This window comes from Condylura cristata, unplaced genomic scaffold, assembly GCF_000260355.1.
Source record: "Condylura cristata isolate star-nosed mole 26May11 unplaced genomic scaffold, ConCri1.0 scaffold00011, whole genome shotgun sequence".
In the NCBI taxonomy this organism is placed as follows: domain Eukaryota; kingdom Metazoa; phylum Chordata; class Mammalia; order Eulipotyphla; family Talpidae; genus Condylura; species Condylura cristata.
The window spans coordinates 5,450,132-5,471,538 of NW_004567112.1; the positions used below are offsets into that span (position 1 = coordinate 5,450,132).

General features: G+C 42.1%; 1 protein-coding gene across 2 annotated transcripts in view; it reads right to left on the bottom strand.

Moving 5' to 3' along the window:
* Positions 1-501: 501 nt before the first annotated feature.
* SEC23IP (SEC23 interacting protein) overlaps positions 502-21,407 on the bottom strand; it is a 25,744-nt gene continuing 4,838 nt past the window's right edge. Inside the window, exons 3-19 of one of the 2 annotated variants that reach the window (XM_012723858.1) lie at positions 20,180-20,402; positions 19,284-19,477; positions 17,183-17,272; positions 15,659-15,779; positions 13,906-13,995; positions 13,003-13,144; positions 11,703-11,911; positions 11,256-11,374; positions 10,736-10,888; positions 10,525-10,620; positions 9,304-9,501; positions 7,608-7,763; positions 7,131-7,233; positions 5,782-5,967; positions 4,980-5,139; positions 4,440-4,538; positions 502-1,972 (exon numbers count right to left, since the gene is read on the bottom strand). In XM_012723858.1, coding sequence (XP_012579312.1) covers positions 4,457-4,538; positions 4,980-5,139; positions 5,782-5,967; positions 7,131-7,233; positions 7,608-7,763; positions 9,304-9,501; positions 10,525-10,620; positions 10,736-10,888; positions 11,256-11,374; positions 11,703-11,911; positions 13,003-13,144; positions 13,906-13,995; positions 15,659-15,779; positions 17,183-17,272; positions 19,284-19,477; positions 20,180-20,402 — 2,322 coding nt within the window. In that variant the 3' untranslated portion in view covers positions 502-1,972; positions 4,440-4,456. Of the gene's footprint in view, positions 1,991-4,439; positions 4,539-4,979; positions 5,143-5,781; positions 5,968-7,130; positions 7,234-7,607; positions 7,764-9,303; positions 9,502-10,524; positions 10,621-10,735; positions 10,889-11,255; positions 11,375-11,702; positions 11,912-13,002; positions 13,145-13,905; positions 13,996-15,658; positions 15,780-17,182; positions 17,273-19,283; positions 19,478-20,179; positions 20,403-21,407 lie in introns of both variants that reach the window. The other variant, XM_012723857.1, reaches the window with a different exon arrangement.

Sequence of the window (21,407 nt, forward strand, 5' to 3'; positions counted from 1 at the left end):
AGACAAACAAGATCTCCAGGACCGTGGACCTCGCTGGCTTACTTACTCAACACTGACAGCTTTCACTTCAAAGGGTTCCGTTGGTTTTTAGAAGTACACAAAGCACTGATCTGGTCTTCCAAGGCTTCTCCCATATGCTGAACAATTCTTAAAATTCCTTTATTCAACAAACATTTGGGAGGAAACTAAATGACCACAGGTGCTCGGCAGGGCCACAGTGGTGAACCCTGTGACAAAAATGGCCCCTGCCGCAGGAGACCCGACCGCTGTTTTGATTTTGGTTTTTTGTTTGTTTGTTTGTTTTTTTGTAACAAACTGAAAAGTATTACAAAAGCATATCACAGGCAGAGTAACCAAAAAATTCTCATTTGTTTCCTCAAGTATTAAAATTTCAAGATTTCTGAAATGCAACCGGTACGGGTTTCTTTTCAGGACTCCAGCCCAAGTGTTCCTCTTCTGCCCAATTCTCTGAAGCCGGCTGAATAACAGACAACATTGGTGTTAAGCCGAAAAATCAAACTGGATTTTATTAGACTACACATAAGCAGCCCTCATCCTCATTTCCTCAGCTGAGGGATGTCACATGAAGTTAAGGAAAAACAGCGGCACTGGCGCCGGGCGTCAGGGCCGGAGGTGCGTCAGCGACTGTCCGCAGCCTGGAGCCTGGGGGGGCCGCGGAGTCGTGTCCAGGGCTGCAGAGTGAGGGGGCTGCAGCACGTGCTGGGTGGAGTCGCCGCGGCGCTGACACGCGCCCGTCCCATGTGCAGGGAGCAGCCTGCAGGCATGTTAGCTACGAGCAGGTGCTCATGGCCCAGAGTCAATGAACACTGAACTCACAGGAACATTTTTAAAAAAGACAAGAAATACAGAAGTTTGCTGCTTTAAAAAATGCATTGATGTTACTGTTTTATTCATACTAATTAGAACATATACACAAAAATGTGTATCATATGTTGCTTTCAAAAAGGTCTGTGTTCCATGAGAACTATGTAAACAGTGCAAAGTGTCTCTACTGATAACAAAGAATGAAAATCAACATTCTCAAGTAGTATTAGGAAAATATTTAGATTATCTGAAGTTATAGTATAACAAACTGAAATGGTACAGAACAGTCTTTTTATAAAGGAGATTTATATTCTAGAAGGAATACATTTCATACTTTCAATACTTTGGTATAAGTGAGAAACAAAGCAAAAAGAACAAAAAAAACCCTCTACTTTGGTTCTCACATTAGTTGGAATTCTAGCAAGGAGGCAAACACACCAGCTACCTCGGATGCAAGGTGGAAAACCTCGCGTTGTTTCCCTCTCCTGTGGGAACGGCCACGATGGAGAGACGGAGAGTGCTTCGGAGGGCTTCTGTGAGGCAGGGGCCTCTCACCACCCCCACAACTGTGCTCTCAGAACAGCCTGGAAGGCATCGCCAAAACCTCACATTCAGCTTGGAATGTAAGTGATCTTTGCTACTTCCCCTCAACAAAAGATCCCACACTCGAGCAGCTCAGAACTGTAATTCACATTGAAAGTAGAACATAATTTTTTAAATCGTATACCTACAGTTTCTCAGAAGTCCATACTTGCATAAAAAGAACATACTACATTGATAAAAAAAAATGTCAGTTGCATAGACCACCAACAAAAGTTTTTGTAAGAAACAGAAAACTGCATGCTACAAATATTTCTTCATTGATATCACATTACTTTGAAAACTGAACATCTAAACGGATCTGAGGAAATTTTGATTATATCACTTTATTATTACACTTTCTCATCTGTAGTGTCCAAGGGAGCTAATGCTTCTTTTCTCATTGTCTTTTTGTACTGCATGTTGTCTTTTAAATAAGCCCCTACATCTAAGAGTTGCATCTGAGTAACTGGCAATGAACGAATCACTTTTCTGTTATTCATCACAGGAACAAACTGGGACTGTCCTCTGAGGATTTTCTCAGCAATGCAAATTATACCGGGACTTTCTGTAAAGACAAGAACGTCTTTAAAAGAAACAAAGAATGTTGGGTGAACTTTACAAACACATTAGTAAGGCACGAAAGCATCGTGCCCCCCCCCCCCAGCACTGCCCAGGACCCCATGTTACTGAACAAACAGGTTCAACTGCCTCCCAAGAGCCGCCAGAGCTCACATGCTCAGACAGGTCTTCGAAGGATCCCGCCGAAGGTGCACAGGGACGCCAGTGTGATTAACCAGCGTGAGTGTCTTAGCAGAATGAGTACAGAAGGCAGAAGACAAAACAGCCCCTGGCTTCCCTATCAGATTTGGTGGAGACTTTTTAAAGAACTAAAGGACATAAACATTATGTGATATTTACATATACAGACTGATCTCTGCTGAGTGCACCACACGTATAATATAAAGGGATGACTAACTTGGCAGTTATTTTTAGTACTAGTACGGTACTAAGAACGTAAGTTTTTGCCTAAATTTTACAACCAAGTATAAGACGAAGGCAATTACAGTGACTGAATCATGTGTGAAATGAAAGGGTCTTAGCTGTTCATTATTTTATGACAGCAAAACCCTCGGACTGCTACTGTTTGGGTTTTATTCCAATTGCTTTGCTTTGCAGAGAGGAAGTGTCAGGGGAACCTAAATCATTTCAAAATTCATTTGAAGAAATAGCTAAGATTAGTATACTAAGAACTCACACTGCCAGATTTTAAAAACTATGAAACCACACCTTCTTTCTGAATCTAAGACACCATCAACTTAGATGTACCATCATTTTAGGTTCCACAAAAAGAAAAGATGCGCAGGGTAGGGAATGAAAGGGGACATACTCTCGCAAAAAGTGGGGACACTGAATGGCAAGAGCCTCCATGAGGAATAAAAAAATAACCCTTGTGCACACGGAGTAGCAGAGAGCCTGCATGCCTGCCTGCACAAGGAGAAAACAACTCCCCGAAGTCTGCACTGGCTCCTCCACCGCATCCACAGCTGTCCTCTGGGAACACAGGCTGAGGCAGGTCAAGAAAAGCGCTGGCAGAGAAAGCTGGCTTGGGCAGTAGCGCCGCCTGGTGGCTGGTAGAAAAAACGCAAGCTAGCAAAACTCCAATTTCCTCCAGCCAACTGCCCAGGAACATTTTAACTTTCAAAGAAGTTAAAATGTGGACAGTAAGATTTGGAATCAGTCAATTATGGGAAACAGATACGTAAGTCAAAGAAACATGTCAGAAATCCTAGAAAATAAATATTAGACACATTTTTTTAAAAAATGACAGGTAAAAGTAAGTGATAAAAACAAACCAATGACAAAAGGGCACATCATTCAATGTACAGCACAAACAAAAAAGATTAGCTACTTAGGGAAAAAACCCTTCTCTCTATCATCATCCTAAACAGCACTGTCAAATATGAAAGTCACATAAAAAGAACTGAAATCAAATAAATGTAATAATTAATCTTAAAAGACTGGTTACATATTTTTAAACATACTCTGGAACCCACACACCCCTCTCCAAAATTCAAAGTATAAGCAAAAACTAAAGGCAAACGTCAAACTTCAGAAAAATAGTTGCAATGATAAAATTTTAATATCTTTAAGTATCATAATTAAAAATTAATAAGGGAAAAAATTCTACCCCACACTGCCAGATCTTGATGCTTCAGATCAGCTTAAGAAGGAACACAAGTGGCCAGTAAAATACACCCAAAAACACTCAACTACACCGTAATGGGAACATGATAATAAAATAATGATACGGCAATTTCTGAATATCAACCGGGAACATTTTTTGAAATAGTAAAACCCATTGCAGGCAAAAGTGGAGGAAATACAAAAATGGAGCAATCTTTTTTGAAAAGCAAATTCGTAATAAGTGTAGCTCAAAAGCCACAACTACATGTCAGGATTATCTGTTGTCAGAGTGAAAAGGTGTAAAATCACCTGAAATCCAGCAATGGTGGAAAAGTTAGACGAAGTGATTAAAGCCTTTGCTTTCCTACAGTGGAAGGGACAGATACACTGACACTGTCCGTTCCCTTGACTGCACGACTGTGCGACGTCCAGGCTCTGGAAGCCGCCAGCAAGGCCAGCGCGCCAGCGCCAAGGCACGAGGCATCATTCATCTCACCATGCCCCCCGCTATGTGCGGAAACGAACCTCCTCCTGTGTAAGGTATTTTGAGTTGGATTCTGTCACCTACAAGCAAAGGAATTCCGCACTGATATTCCTGGGAACCTATTTAAAAAAAACAACTGAAAATTAAAGAACTCACATGCTATGCATAATTAGAAAGAAAATTATAACAAGTCAGAAATAAAAACTAAAAACTAATTCCCTTTATTGTCTCTATTCTGACTTTTTTTCTTTTTAAAGACAATATAAGAGGCTACAAACAAAGAGAAGATGGCCGTCAACGTCCATTCCCTAAGACAGATTCAGAATGACACATGGACTGATACACACAACAAAGGTCAACTCACAGAGGACTGAAGCTCAATCAATGCTGGGGCTGTTCTGGAGTAATATTCATCGTTCGATAGATTTCTTTAAGGAGTAACAGGGCAGTATCTTCAGATTCCCTATCAAAAAGAAAGGCAAATTTATTTACCAGACAATAGAGAAACCAACCTCCACAGACACTGGGAGAAAATGCATCTTTTGTGTTAACTCTACCCAAGAGGTGAGTACTGTGGAGTTAGAGCCGGCCTTAAAGTGCGCAGGATGGACAGGCCCCGGGACCCTGCGCCAGCCATCCCGCAGACAGGTGCCCTGTGGAAGGACCCAACCACTGCTCTCTGGAAGGCAACCTCTGAAGGGCACACAAGTACAGAGGCTGCTGGTTGGAGGCAGATGACAGGCTGCCATCTTGTGGTTAGCCAAAGGGGGAAACACAGATTTTGAAATTATGGGCCTTCAAATGAACATCCCACAGTATCGACGGCAGTAGTGTCACCCCCAAACTGCAGTATGGGTAAGCGCCTACAGACCACAGGACTGTTAGCAAAGACGAAAACACTTACCAATAGCACAGATGACTCTGAAGAGCGAAAAGATATTCGTTAAAACTCTCTATTGGCTTTTCTTGAAGAACGTAGTCAATTCGGCGGCCTCCATTTAGCATTCCAACCTTTCCTAAGTAATCTTCATCCTTGGAAAAATCTGGACTTTCAACAATCTTTTCTGCTAGAATGTAAACCATTTCAATATCAAAGTCAACCACAGTCAGTATCCTTGCCCTTAGCTGTCTCTCAGCTAATGAGAGTATGTTTGACACACGCAGCAAGCTGGAGCACCAGCAGGCTCACTCCCCATCCTCGAAAGAGCCAGGGAGAGAGGGGCTGGTTACCCAAGAGAGGGGAGAGAGCCAACTAGTTGACAGAAGTTCTGAAGAAAGGGGGTGAGCGAGCATTGCAGAAAGAAAGGAAACTGAATTAGAATCCGAAAAAGTCAAAAGCGCCGTGGCACAGTGACCTGACACGGCGCATGGGGTCCACAGCGCCCCAGAAACAGCAGCATCAGGGCGGCAACCACCCAGGGCAGTACTTCCAGTGCCAAAGACGTGGGCTTAGTTCCCAACCAGATACCCCACTCTGGCCTTAGGAATCACAACAAAAGCTTAAGATTGCCACCCAGAGGAGAAAATCTAGTGAAAAAGGACAGCATGCACTTTGATGTACAGTATACCATACAGACTTCCCTTTACAGGAAGAGCCTTTATAATTTACAAAGACATGAATGGAAAAGCATCATTCACTACTAAATAAGGGGTGTTACGTTCAGAACAACATACGAACTGGAAAATGCCTCAAGTGGCAAATTTACCTTCAACCACTTGCTTTTCTTCCTCTTCTTTGATCTGATGGGCTACCTTCTCCAATTCTTCTTGCAACTGAGTTGAAGAGGTATGTGCACGGGCAAACTCATTTAAAGTCTGCCAAGCACTTTTCAGAGAGCTTATAAAACCCTGCTTCAGATCAGATCCCATTCGAGAGAGACTTTCTTTCAACTCTAAAGAGAAGACGAAGACACATCAGGTTACCGGCTGCCGGGTAAAATCTGCGCCACAAAACTGAAACAAAAGCTAACCGTCTTCTCAGACAGCAAAGGCCCCGTTTCTCTTACATGCCAGTATGCCAAGTTTCTCAGCTAAGCACCATCAACCTCTAGCGCGTTTGAGAGTCTGAGCCTACCTTTCAACAACCAAACTTGACTGAACCTCACCTATAACCTCCATGGGCAAAGTTCAAATACAATAAGCAAATTCATATATTGTTTTTACTGAGAGTCAAAAAACGAGTCCTGGAGATCAAAACATGAATATGACTATTTTCCCAATCTTTAAGAGTGAGACAGTTTTGACAATCTGAGATTCTGACATAACCCATAATTTTAAAAATCAGAGAAACTCGTGCCCCTCACCTTTTCCACTTTGGCTAATAAATAGTATCATATTCAAGCACCAGATTTCTTTGGTATCATATTTCCCTGAGTATCAAATTTCTCATATTAACTTCAAAAATATTTTAAAGTATTCAGCTTTTTAAAGCACACAGTATAAAACAACCAGCACCTCTAAACAGGAGTGCTTGACCAGTTTTCCTGGTCTTCTTTTATACTCCCTTCCCTTCCGCTCAAGCTCTAAAGCCCATGGCTAAGTAATGAACACCACAAAAAGGCATGAGAGATCTAAACCGCATCTGGAATCACTATCGACCTACTGTGTTTAATGATTTTTTCAACAGAGAAAGTCTTTCTATTTGGCCAAGAGATAACAGCTCATTTGATGCAGATAGCATCAAATTTATTTCTTAATGATTTGGTCCTGAATTCCAGTATTACTCTGCTTCCCAATTACAAATGTTACAACCAAACTCCTTCAAAATCTATGTATCTTATCATTTTACTACTGATCTCTCCATTCCTAATTATCTCAACAATTAGAATATTACCAAAAATGAGGTTATTAAGGAAAAGGACATAACTTCTTTACAACTCCTCCAAATATTTATTGAATAAGTTCTGAAAAGAGCAGGATTTTAAGTTCAATAAGAGAGGATTTAGTGTTAAAACTTTCATAATTCTTACAGATGATAGAAACGATTAATGCATTACATATGACTGATTACAAAAGGATAGGAAGGAAACAAATGTTCATAGTATTTGCCTTTTACCTAAATGAAGTCTTTTTCTGCCCTTGTGATGTGGAATGAGAACTGGTTTCAGGTCCAAATCTGGAACAATCATAGGTTCTAATCTGTACGCCACTGGATCAAGCTATAAAGAGGAAAATTGGAAAGGTTATGAAAAGCAGCTACATTTTTAGTTACATGTTAGCTGGATGAGAAAAAGGATGGCTGGTAAGCTATAGATTTTAATTTTCCATGACTTATTCAAAATATTGGTAATTTTAAGAAGACCTTCAAGTTTGTGGGAAAATTAGTTTGCAAAAAGCAAAACAAAAAGAATTGTTTACTTGAACAAAAGTTTTATGCAGAGAAGTTTACTGATAGCAGTAAACTCTACCAGGACAGAATAGATACAATAGACATCTCCTGTACAAAATCAAGATCAGTTTTAACTCCTAAAGATTAAGAATCAGAACCTACTAGGACAAAGAGGACAGCTGGAAGTAAATTCAATTCACTCACTGGATGATAAATATTGAAGAATCCTTTACAGGTAGGAAGCCTGTAGTTCTCCTCTATTCTATCTACTCCACGGACAGTGAGAAACATACCAATCGGGGATCCCAAGGCAAAGAAAATCTCTGGTTCAAAGTCTAGGGAGTTGTAAACAACAGAAACCTAGGAAAAAGCAAATAACAATTAAAGATGATCACTCCAATATTGTACAAGAAAATCAAAGGCTTCCTGTAACTGCACTTAATTAAATACAGCCCAACACAGATGACCCCCCTCAAGGCATTTCTTACGCTAACAGCCAATCTCATGGACTATATCACTGGCTTATGAGGGCAAAAAACTTCTTTAAAATATTTAGAGACTATTACATCCCCTGCTTATCTTTTTTTACTGCATAGCATAATACATACAGAATGCAATAAATACTGCATTTTTGATAGTCCTAAATGTGGTTACAACTCCATACATTAGATGTGAACTGCCTGACTTGAACCCTGGCTCCACTCCTCATAGTATGCTCAAGGGCAAAGTTTCACCTCTCTGTTTCAGTCTCAATTTCCTCATCAATAAAATGGGGACATAACAATGCCAAATTCACAAGTGGTGAAAATAAACTAATCCACAAAAGTGCTGAGCATAGGACATGGAACATGGTAAGCTTTTAACAATTGTGATCTCCTGGTGCAATGACCACCCTCATTTGCCAAGACAAGGTTCTACTGATCAGAAGGATTTGTCCCAAGAGGCCCCTTCTAGGAGAAGTTTGCATATAGCCTCTCTGTTGACTGAGAGCTGCACCCAAGGGAACGTAGGATTGAACTCTACAGTTTACAAAGGTCTTTCATTCTTGCCCAGTAGCTAGCTGTGGTCTTTGTCATTTAGTGTCCTAACAGGGTGGACAAAGAAGGGTGCCATCCCCACGCTCGCAGGGACCCACCAGGGGGGAGGTCACAAAGGCATCACACCCTCGCCTCAGCAGACCGTGAAGCTCCGTCATGTGACGTCACTTCCCTGAGAGCATCCGGCAGTGAGTGGCAGAGCGAGAGCTTTAAATCCAAATGCAGGCCCTCCCTGGTGGCGCAGCGGGTTAAAGCACAGCACTGAGAAGCTAAAGCCACTTCCGCATGAGTTCGATCCCGCCTGCCCCGGAGGTGACCACATGGCGCGGCAGACCTCTCCTGACCCGCCCGCTGCTCCCCTCAGCAGTGTACTTCATTGATTTGCCTGTTCTGCTCCCTACTCTGTCTCTGGTGAAGCCTCTCACCGCCCCTGAGCCTCTGGCCTGTACCCCAGTTCTGTATGCAGAAATAAATAAATCTTTAAAAAAAAAAAAATCCAAATGCATTTCTCTTCCCCAAGGAGAGAACGAGTGGACACAGCAAGTGTCCACTCTTTAAGTATATTCTTAGCAGCCTGTTCTCACTACTATTATTTTCTGTTGCTAATGGCTGTAAGAGGCTAATGTGCAATTCTTAGTGCATGAACAACTGAAATAACAACTTCAAAAATTAAATATAGTCAGTACATGTTCAATCCTTTCTTCTGAACACCCTGAGAGCACAGGAGTTCTATCAAGAGAAAATCAGTTTTCGCCAACCCCCTCGTAAATGCCGAGAACGTAAAAAATGTAAAAGCCCACCCAGTTAATGAAGGTATGTGATTCCAACATAAGACGTGCAGCTTCGAGAACATGTAAACCCACCTGACCCGTGCCGACCTCAAAAGACTCGTAATCAACATGCACGGAGGAGACGTAGGCGCCGACTGGGAGCTTCCTCCTGGACGCATCAGCTTCGGGGGGCAGCGGTGCCATCTCGGGAGCTCTCTGAGCACTTTCTTCTTGTCCTTTGGACACAGAGCCCACCGCTGCTTTCTTTTCTGACGCTATTCTTCTCTGTTCCTGTGAATATCAACTTTTTATAGAGCAACCTGGAGGAAAATTCTGTTACCATCTATCACTGTGAAACGTACTATCTCACTACAAAGGAAGGATTCACTTCTTAGGTACAGCAACAGCATGGTAATTGCTAGGCAAAGTTCCTTTTCACAGACATGGACTACACATTTGGGGAAAAAGTGTCAAGATGTCTCTAGTTTAAAATTTCTACCAAACAAAAAAAAGAAAAAAATGTTACATGTAAATACTGGCTTTCATCATAGCATTCACTCTACTTTCCTATATAATTTAAAATTTTAACATAAGCTAAAAATTGCCAACTTACTTCTTTATGATCTCAATTTGAGAGAGTTTAGATGTAGTATAAAAATGTAAAATATAGGGGCTTCCCTGGTGACACAAGGGGTAAGTCACAGCACTATGAAGACTATGAAGCTATCAGCAGCCACTGCAGCACGAGTTCAATCCCCAGCCAGGGAGTGACCCACATGGCAGAACAGACCTCTCCTGACACGCCCGCCTCTCCTCTCAGCAGTGTATTTCAGTAGATCTACCTGTTCTGCTGCCCAGAATTCTCTGGTGAATTCTCTCATTTCCCACACCTCTGTCCTACACCTCAGCTCTCGTATGCATAATAAAGTTTTAAAAAAAAGAAAAGAAAAAAAATAAAGAGATCTAAGAAACATAAAGATTAAGCAAGTTGCTCCTAAAATGACTGGAACTGGGAATGCCAACTCATTCCTATTTCCCTAGGACCGACCCAATTTTTGCACCAAGAAATTTCCAAATATCAATTTTAAAAGTGAAAAGTCCTTCATCTCAGGAATTCTCCATCCCTGGAAAACTGAGGTGGTCAGTTACCCTCACTGGAATTCAGTCCTTTTGTAGTGGAGGCCGAAGCTGGGCTCCCAACTCCACTACCGTGTCCTCAGCAGGGAGCCGCCTCCACTGGCCCAGCCGGCCGTGGGATTAACAAAAACCTTCGAACACAGCCAGTTTTCTCTGAAGAACAGAAACGAACATTACCAGTTTGGCTGCTTTATGTTTCACAAAGTTAGCTATCTTCTTCCTGGGCCCGAGGGGTATGCCCATCTCCTTCAGATCATCAACTGTACACATAAGCTTCAAAAACAACAACAAACAACAAGCATGTTAAATAAATCGGTCTAGTAGTAGATGAACAAAAATTATCAAAAGAAACAATTTTAAACACAATAAATCGAATTATCATCAGTACCAGAGATTCCATATCAATCTTTTCCTTTTCGAAAGTGCTAGCATATTCAGAAAGGCTAAGTGCTTCCAGGGCTTCTTGTAAGGTTAGGACTTCCTCGTTTTCAACATCAAGGTCACATGACTCATCCAAAGTCAGCTTGGGTTCTTCAGGAATCTTAGGAAAGTTGGGAGAACATTACAAAGTGCAGAAAAAGCACCATACAAGTCCTATCTACAGAAAAATCTTAAACACATCTGCTCTACAAACCAACCATAATTTTTGGGAATTTGTGATCCAAAGCTTGCATATTCTGAAAAAGTATATAAATTTATCACTCACATTCCCATTTGTTATAATAACTTACCTTAACATAGTTTTAATCATAAGCTTTCTCTCATATTTAAATTTGTAATTCAGAGAGAAACTCAACAAGCTAGGTGACTCCAATATGCTCCCAAACCTCAATATAGTCCAACGTATAAAACCTTTCCAGGACAGGAAAGCATTCGGCTCCAGACACTGATCTGGGAATCGGGCATACCTGCTTCTCCTGGAAATGCGACTGCTTCACAACTCCGTTGGCAACAGCAAAGGGTCCAGAAGACTTTGATAAATTCAAGTCTTTCTGATTAGACAGGATGTCAAACAATATTAAAGAGCCTAAGAAAAAGAAGCATTTTGCTCATCATCTACTAGGTACTTTTCCATAATCTTTTTTCCCCCAAAGTCCCTAGGCAAGAGTCATACCAAAGCCAGATGTTAATTAAGACCTGATAATCAATATCCTTATTTTACCAAACACCATAATTAAAATAGGGATATAAAGCAACCCTGGTAAATCATAAAAGGGTGGATAGCAGAGGACTCATTTAAACTTGAAGCACTCACTCACTACTACCCTTTCTAATGCTTGAAACTTAGGCTATAAATCTCTCACTAACAGTGCCACCCACTGAAGCCCAATGATGCAACAAAAATTGAGTTTCACCTAAACTGTGACCAGCCACCGAGACCCCGCCTCTGAAGTTCGGGTTCCGGCTCAGGAAGAGGGCATGCAGCCTGTTGATCTCCATCCCCACCTTCCCCACGATCCTCTGACAGTAGGTGGGGCTATTGTAAAATAAAACATCTAGCAAGGTTTCATTGGTAAAGTGACGAAACCGACCAATACTTGATAAAGTGATTTTCTTAATATTCCTGTTCAGAAAGAAAAAAACAAATTCAATTAGCAGTTAACTAAAGCCATGGGTTTTTGAAGTTTAGATTTTTAAATCCTGATCATACACTGAGAGGAAAAGTCCCACCAACTAATAACAAGCTGATCCTACAGACTAAAAAAAACAAAAAAGAAAAAAGTTATTTGTGCCTAGAACTGTTTCTGAATTTCGGAATCCTCTAGAAGAGTGAGCATAAAATCAGGCATATGCAAAAATTTTAACTTTATTTTTTAAATGAATTCCATTTTTCTTTCAATTGATTGGAAATCAGGGTACCTGACAAAAACTGTAGGGGAGAAAGATAACAGAGAATATAGCAAAAGGTAATGAAGGAACTTTAGGGAATAAAAAATCTTTGAGTATGGCCACAGTGAAGGTTCACGAACATCCCAGAGAAAGGCCTGCCATGGACAGAACGCAGGTTCACATGACCGGTTTTAGTAAGCTCTGTGCCCTGAAACACTGTGAGTCTTCACTATAATCCAGGTGTGTCATCAGCCCTGTGTCCCATCATAACTGGGTTCCCAACTGGGACCATCACAGCTGAGCGGTCGCAGACCTGGAGAGCGCCGCTACCTTTACAGCCAGAATTCTAGACTGTCTACCCCACAGGCTGCGTCTGAACAACAATGAACTGCATTGCCACAGTGGCCACCGAAATGATCCAAGCTGTGGCTCTCAAGCTTGACAGTGTCACACACCAGGGGACACTTGGCGATGACCAGAGACATGTTAGGAGGAGGGGGCGGATGTCACCATTATCTAGTGGGTACAGGCCAGATGGGCTGCTGAAAATCCCCCAGCAGACGACGCAGCCACTCTCCTATACCACTATCCCTAAACCACTATAAATCAGCATGGTATTTTGTAACAGGCTTACAATTCTTGAGTCTCTTAAACATTTACAATGGGGACAAACACATTCACACCCATGGAGAGTGAAGTATAAACTCAAGAGCCATATGTTAGAGCAAATATATAATTAAAGAAATGAATCTGTTTTCATATTATGAGTTAAATTTTCCTCCAAGTGTGAATTATCTGAAAAACAGGTGACCAAATTCTACATACCTGTCAACACCTGTGGCATCCCCACCCAAGGAACTATGCCAGTGAACCGGAAGGAACTCCACTCTGCTTATTTTACGGTCGTCTAAAGATTTCTTGAAATGTGTCTGCAGCAATTTGAGAGAAACCACCCTAAAATCATCCACTTAAAAAAAAATAGGGAAGATAAATTAAATTTCCCTAGTTTGGTAATTAGCAAATACCTCAAGTATGCCACTATTCTTTATAACAAACTTTTCAAGGAGAGAAAAAAACAATTACAAAATTAGTTTAAAAAAAAAAAAACCTTTAAGGAAGTGCTTTTTAACTTTTCACTATTTTCGAGAGAAGTATAAATGAGTTGAAAACATCAGTTCAACCATCTCCCTAGGGGCAGCAGGGTTTTGATTCCCAGACCCTGGAATCAAGCTTCCTGCCGCAGGACCAAGCTTCCGCTCCAGAGCCCACTGTCTGACACCTCGCCAGGAGCAGGAACACCGTGGCTGCACCTGTGTGCACACCCAGGTTACTCTGGGGCACATGACACAACGCACGTGAGATATTTCACACTTACCAAGTATTTAATAACAAATACAACTTCAAACATCTAAATAAACCCCGAGAGCTCCACTGAAGGATTTCTGACAACTAATCCCTCACTACAAATCAGCTCAATGCACTGGTGCTCCTCGGGGCTGACCGCGCTCAGGAAGAGGCTGTCAGGAACATTCAGTTATTTCTAAGTGTCTTCTAATTCTTCACAGTCAAGACTTCATGAACTACACATGCCACAAAAGCAGATCACATACAAATTTCCCAGTGACGTACCGTCCCTCAGCCAGTAGCATACAGTGGAAGTTATCTCAAAAATTAACATTTAAAAGCTTTCCTACTGGCTCTCAAATCATCCCACGAAATAAAACTTACCACATTCAATAATACTTCTAAAGCGCAAGTCACACACTGGCCCGATGCCATGTACCATGAACACCAAATGGTCGACCGGAGGCATCTCTCCTGGAAAAGAAACACACACACAACGTGGAGTTGTTTGGGCTTTCTTAACAGAACAGCAATGTTCTAGGTAGCATTCCCATCACTGCAAACCTTCCACTCTAATAGGTCCCACTAACCGCTACCAAATTACATCAGAACAAAGCTCCAAGTCTATCTAGGCAAATGATAGTATGTTAGACCCAGAAGTAAAGGACGCAAACCATCCCTGCTCTCAGCATCTGACACCAGCAGTTCTGCCCCTGTTCAGACTCCACAACCTGCGGTTTCTTCAGAACTCCCCAGATAACTGTTTCTCCAGCCCCACATGGAGAACCAATTTGCAATATAAAATTAACCCTAACCCAAAATCCTCCTCTTTGTTAAATTTATACCTACTATATAGGGACATCTCCAAATTCAGCCAACTATTTTACTCTGGATATTTCACTCAGATTCATAATGAGGGCATTTGTTTTGTAATCTCATAAGACAATGAAACAACCATAAAGTCTGCAACTGTCAAAAAATCCATACTTTAAGTAACACAATATGAGAAATCAAAGCATATCCCCTGGAGCAGAAGGGTGGCAAACTATGGCCCATGGGTCAAATCCTGTCCATTGCCTGTTTTTTAAATAAAGTTTTATTAGAATAGCAGTTAAGCCTATACATTTACATATTGTCTATAAATGCTTTCACACTATATAGCAGAGTTAAGAAATGCTACAGAGGCCCTCCCTGGTGGCAGTGGATTAAAGTGCAGAAATGCAAGTGAGCCTAAGCCACTTCGGTGTGAGTTCGATCCCCACCCTGGAGGTGACCCACATGGTACATCAGACCTCTCCTGACCCACTGCTGCTCCCCTCAGCAGTGTACTTCGTCAATCTGCTTATTCTGCTCCCCACTCTGTCTCTGGTGAATCCTCTCACCACTCCTGCACCTCTGGCCTGCATCCCAGTTCTGTATGCATAAATAAATAAATCTTTTTTAAAAAAGCAGAATTTATATGATCTGCAAAACCTAAGATATTCACTGTGTGACTCTTTACAGAACAAGTCTGTCAACTCCTGCACTTTATTTTTATAAACTATTTGAGTCCGGGGCTGCCCTGGTGGCACAGGGGTTAAATCTCAGTGCTTATCAAGCCAGTGCCAACCACTGCAACATGAGTTCGATCCCCGGTCCACGTGGAGCTAACCCACATGGGTGGTGCAGCAGACTTCTCCTGTCTCGCTCGCTGCTCCCCAAGCAGTATACTTCAGTAAGTCTGCCTGTTCTGCTCCCCATTCTGTCTCTGATAAAGCCCCTCACCAACCCCTGCACCTCTGGCCTACACCCCAGTTCTTGCATGCATAAATAAATCAATCTTAAAAAAAAAAACCTAGTTGAGGCCAAGACAAGCCCCAAAGTACTGCCAAAAGCTCAGCTTCAACAGGAGAGCTTCTTCACAACAACACATATTTTAGATTCCATATTACATGCTTCATGAATCTTTAACAAAATTCTGAGTGAACAGATAAAGATGTAAAATAAGATTAAAGAAAGATATATGCCAAACTGGCTGATTTATATATGTATGGCAAGTAATCCTAAAAATTGTTTCTTTTTTCAACATTCTAAAAATTGGTGCTAAAATTGGGTAGCCTGAAAGTGACCCTGGTCCTAAACACACCATTTTACATACCATCAGGAATCTCATCAAGGTCGTCATCAATTCCGCGCTTCACAACTCTGGGTCGTGTCTGTCCATCCTGTGTGGTCCCCCACTCATCTGGCATTGATGAAGGCTGGAACTGAACAATGACCTTCAAAATGCAAGAGAAGGGTTTTACAGAACTCAAGGCCAAATTCATTTCACCACAGGCTTAAATAATGTATGTCAACATCTAGAAAGCTAATTCATACCACGAAGAGTATGTAAGTCAACTACTAGTACTTTTTCCCCAAAATCAACTGTAACAGATGCGGTAGTGCTCATTAACCATTGAAACTGAGCGAATCAACATCATTATTTCCAAAGAACATGTTGAAAATAAAACAATTACACCTGAAGATACCTTGATTTGAAAATACAACATAAAAATCCAAGCTTACAAATAAGAAATCAAGCAATAGAGGAGCCTATAAATACACATAAGGAAAATTATTTAAACACTAAGAGTCTCGGTTAACTTATAAATTCAATTTCAGTAACAAAAACTGATTTATCCAACACTGTTTAGAAAGGCATACACTGTTACAGCAGCTGTGTTAACTTTAGCCTTGTGTCATATAGAAACACGTTTTAAAGTAAGCAAGATTATGTTTGCATTAAAAAAAAAAAGCCAAAAAGTTAAGAGTGGCTACCATCAAGAGGGTTTGCTCTGGGTATCTCTTCATAATATTAGATTTTGCCATCATATGAATGTTTTCATTATTATTTCGTTCAATACCAATGGATTATAGAGGTGGTTTGAGTATAGTTTTTTTTTCCCTCTGTACTTTTCTACAATATACAAACAGCCTATGTTCTGAGAAACCACTGTATGCTAAAGCTCTGTGCTAGATGCTTTTGCATAAATTACCTCACTTCTTCAAACTATGACCCTGGGAGGTAAATCTTATTGCAGGCGAGGAACCTGGGGCTCAGGGAAATTAAAGGTGATAAATGAAAGAAGCCAGCCACCATGAACCACTACCTTTAAAAAAAAATGTTCGTGGAGACAATACAGGTAAAAAGAGAAAGAACATATTTTTCCTTTAAAGAAGGAAATGAACCATCATCAAGAGCAGGATAGGCAGACACGGCGTGCAGGCCAAACCCGGCCCACCGCCTGCCCTTATGAACAAAGCCGCACTGAACAGCCATGCCGTCGCTTACAAGCTGTCTGCAAGTGCTTCAGACTCTAGGGGCAGCGCTGGAAGCCACACGCAGGCAAGAGAGCCCAGGGAGCCTCAAATATTTACTCCCTGGCCCTTTTTTAAAGAAGCCTGCCAACCCCTGAACAAGCACATAAAATTACCAAGAAGATTAAACTTCAGCTAAGTTGTTGCCATAAACAGAAACCTCCTAAAACAAATTTATTTTTTGTCTACATGAAACTACAGTAAATTGAACAGAAATGCATTTGGTGAAAATACATTTCTACTGCAGAAGCTATTAAAGTACTAAACACGTTCAGAAAAATAGTAATATAACAAACACTTCAATATCAAACAGTATCGTTACCTTTGGGTTGTGCATAACAATCGTCTCTCCACCTGGAAACTCTAACCTGCGGTGCCACTGATTCGTGGTTACAGCTTTTTTATATTCGGCCTACAATAACAAAGACAACATACATCATCCACTGTAACGCAACCCACCGTGACAAACCTATCACATGGAGAGAATGCACGGAAGAAGGTAATAAAAATAATAGCAGCTCTGACATGCTTCTCCCTTTACAGATGTTACCTTGTTTAGTCTCAACCACTCCTAAGTCACGTTAACCAAGATTCAGACAATGCACTCGTCTCCCAGGGTTGCCACACAAGGCACTGTATCTGAGGGCCTCAGACAATGACATACATGTTTTACGTGCTGGAGCTTGGCAGAGGAAATCACGGTGCCGGCAGGGCCCTGCTCCCTCCGAAATCACGGGAGCCTCCTCCCCCCGCAGCTGCTGGGGCCTGCTGGCAGTCTCCAGTGTTCCCTGGCTTGTGGATGCACCCTCTAATCTGTACTTTCACATGGCACCCAAAGTGTGTGTCTCAACAGGGCTATCTTCTTCTAAGAACACCAAAGTGGAGTAGGGACCCACCCTGCTCCAGCATGTTGACTATTTATGCAACAACCCTATTTCCAAATAATGTCAGAACATTTAGACTTAGAATTTCCACATCTTTTTTTCTTTTTAAGGAGGTGAGGTTTCTTTTTTTTTTTTTTTATTTACTTATTTATGTATACAAGAACTGGGGTACAGGCCAGAGGTGGGGGGGGGTAAGAGAATTCCCCAGAGACAGAGTGGGGAGCAGACAGGCAGACTGACTGAATACACTACTGAGGGGAGCAGCGGGCGGAACAGGGGAGGTCCACTGTGCCATGTGTGGGTCAGCTCCCTGGCCTGGGATGGAACTCAGGTCATCACGAGGTTGACGCTAATACTTAACCCCTAGGCCACCAGGCAGGCCCCAACTGGGGCTCTGGCTCAGGCCTCAGCCTCCGCTCAGCAGACACTATCTGTGTAGGAGACCCCATCCAGCCAGCACCAGCCTCTCTCTCTCTCTGTCCCTGTCATTGTTTCTCACCCTGTATCTGCTTTTGTGTGGTGTCCCACAGCTGTGAGACCCCATCGATCTGCTCAACCCAGTTCCATTTCTTGAAGTCATAATTTATGTCTTTTCAATCCTATTCTGTAGTTTTTCTCCATAAAGTAAATCTGTATCTTTTGAACTATTTTCCTACTTAGTATAGTTTTCTAAAGTGATATAAACAGCACCTTTATTATAGTTTTTAGTTAGCTATTTCTATTATATAAGAATGTTATTAATTCATGTACACTTATTTTCTATTCAAAGACTTGTGAAATTCTTACACCACATGTAATAATGTAATTTATAAGAAATATACATATTTGGTTACTCAGGTGGCTATAACACATTTATCATGCATATCTGATCCTCACATACAGCTGTCTCACACTTCCCCCAGAAGCATTGGAATTTCCCAAGAGTTGCAGAGTGATAAAGGGGTCTTTTGCTCTATTTGTGAAGATGAATTTTGGAAAACACTTGCAAAAGGGGGCTAGTGACCAGACAACCAAAATGACCAGAGGGGGGAGCTTTTTATTTCCACTCCCAGATTTCTTAGGAGAGAGGGGCTAGGAGGGAGCTGAGATGCCACTGATTCGTGATTTAATCACTCAGGTCTATGTAATAAAGTCTCCATACTATCCCAAGAGGAAGGAGCTTCAGCTTGGTGAGTATCCGGAAAGGAGAGGACATGGCACTGTACGCCTCGCCCTTCTCGCCCCTGCCTCTCTTCTATCCACATGCTTGCGGGAGCTGTCAGCAACAGATCCCAGCAGCCTAAGCTCTTCTAGAGGTTTGATACAAGTACTTCATTAGCTCTGTGACGTGTTCCTGAAAAACTATCTCTAGACCCTGCGGTCACTATCAGCACCTTATAAGTGATGACACCATCTTAAAAGGAATCTTCTGTGTGAACAGGATAAAGACTGGCTCCCCTAAATAAAGTCTGCTCCCTTGTGAAAACTGTTAGATGAGGCTCCAATGTATACACGGCATATGCTTTTTAAAGAAAAACGAAAGGAATAAAGCCCACATACCTCTAGTTTTTCACTGAACTCCTCTGTATAGGGAACAAACCTGCTATCTGTGTCCCCTTTATAAAACCAAGTGCAGCGTCTCACTTCGGTGGGATCCTCTTCCCAGTACACAGCCTTCCTCATTCGGTCATAGAGATGAACGTCATAGCGTCCCCCATCCGTGCCCAGAACCACACTCTCAGGGTCTGGCTGGACTGGAACACAAAGTCCGCATTGTAAATCAGCAGTTACGAGGTGTATTTATAGCAATAAATAATGAACATAGTGACTAGTCAGTCCTTAAAGACCAAGAACGAAGCTCATCTTTTTTTTAAAAACAAGAGTGATCATAAAATACTTCAAGTAACTTGTGGATATCCTTTTGTAATCAAAGTTGCAATGCTCCATGACATGGTCCTGAAGGACCGAATCAAAACATTGTTTCTAAGACCTCTATGAGACAGAGTCAGGGTGGAAACATGTCTATGAGATTTCTCTGCACCTTAGCATCGTCTGCGAGCCAGTCTCTCTCAAGAGACGGGGGCAGTCACAGTGGCACCAAAACTCGCCTGAGCGAGTGGCGCAGCTTTTCAGACCCCTCTAGAAACAAGAGTTTTACTTAAAAACGCTTTATAATTTCTCTGACTTGAAACAGCTTTAGACAAACTATTTCTCCAAAAACAAAAAGCACTTCTTCGAATGACTCAGAATCCACATGAATACCACCATCTGAAGGCAGAGTCCGGAGGGGTCAGATTAACACGATATTCACCACAAAATACACAATAGACGCAGTCTTACATTTTCTCTTCCTAAAATCAAATTACAAGATTCATCTGACATTCACAAAAAGTAGACGATAAGTAGTCTTACTTTTTTTCTTCCTAAAATCAAATGACAACATGATCAGTGCTCACCTGAATTAAAGGTTTCTTCAAGATTCAAAGAGTCAAACACACTGAAAGGCATCCACAGTTGTTTGTATTCCACCACCTTGCAGTAAAACCAGTGGGGCTGAACAGGCTCATACTGGTTTTGAAGCAGAAAAGGAGGCGGCGCCTGCACAGAGGGACCCGCTGGCCTGGCCAGTGCCTGCTGCTGGGCTGGGGGCGGCAACCCCGACTGCACTGGAGGAGGAACCTGCAGGGGACAGAAAAGTCACGTTTGTCGGAGGAACGATGATGTACCTGTGACACTAGCGCGAACCACCCGCATATCCTTGTGGGTAACCAGGTGAGTGACCAGGTCCCAGTGCAGCGTCTTCCTAACCGAGCAGCACCGGCTGCAGAGGGAACTGGACAGAGTGAGCCAGCCTCACAGAAGTCACCCCAGCAAGGTGGCTTCTGTCATTTATTTTACCTTATGCTTGACCGAGCCGTTCCTTTCTACGAATTCATCTTGAAGATATAATTATAAAGCCAGGTAGACTTTCTCACTGGTCATATACAAAAATGTCACTTATAAGAGAAAAGCACTGCGCACAATCTAAATGTCTCACGGATGACTGATTACTCAAGTAAATTCCTGAGAGCCACTAAATTTGTTTTTTAATCTTTAAAATCTTACCATTTCAACTAAGTTCACAAAAACTATATAGAACATTCATCTATAAAAAGCTCTTATATTTCTGTAGAAAAACCATGAGACATGAAGAAACCGTAAGACATGTAACAAAATAAAAACACGGCTTATCAAGGGGCAATTTTTGTTTGGCTACTCTGCACTTTAGGTTTCCGCACTGAAATACCTTTAAAATTCAATTATTTTAAAGTCTGATAGTGAAAGTCATTTTGGAATGCTGTGTCGATGCTAGGCTCGCTGAGCTTGCTAACCGTGCAGTGGCTGCATAAAAGAAAACCCTTCCTCTAGGAGGCGCGCGGGAGTCAAGACTCCAAGTGCGTAACTGACCGCTAAGTGTTTCCCTCCCAAAAGGCTGCAGAGCGAAAGGTAGGAGGGAGGCGAGAGGATATGGAGAGGGGAGGAGGGGGAGAGGGAGAAGAGCAGACGGAGGCGAGAACACCAGTGCACGCGTGCACACGGGGGGTGAGTGCATGCCGCGAGGGGTGCACGCATGCACACGTGGGGTGCACACGTGGGGTGCACGCATGCCGTGAGGGTGCGTGCATGCACACGTGGGGTGCACAC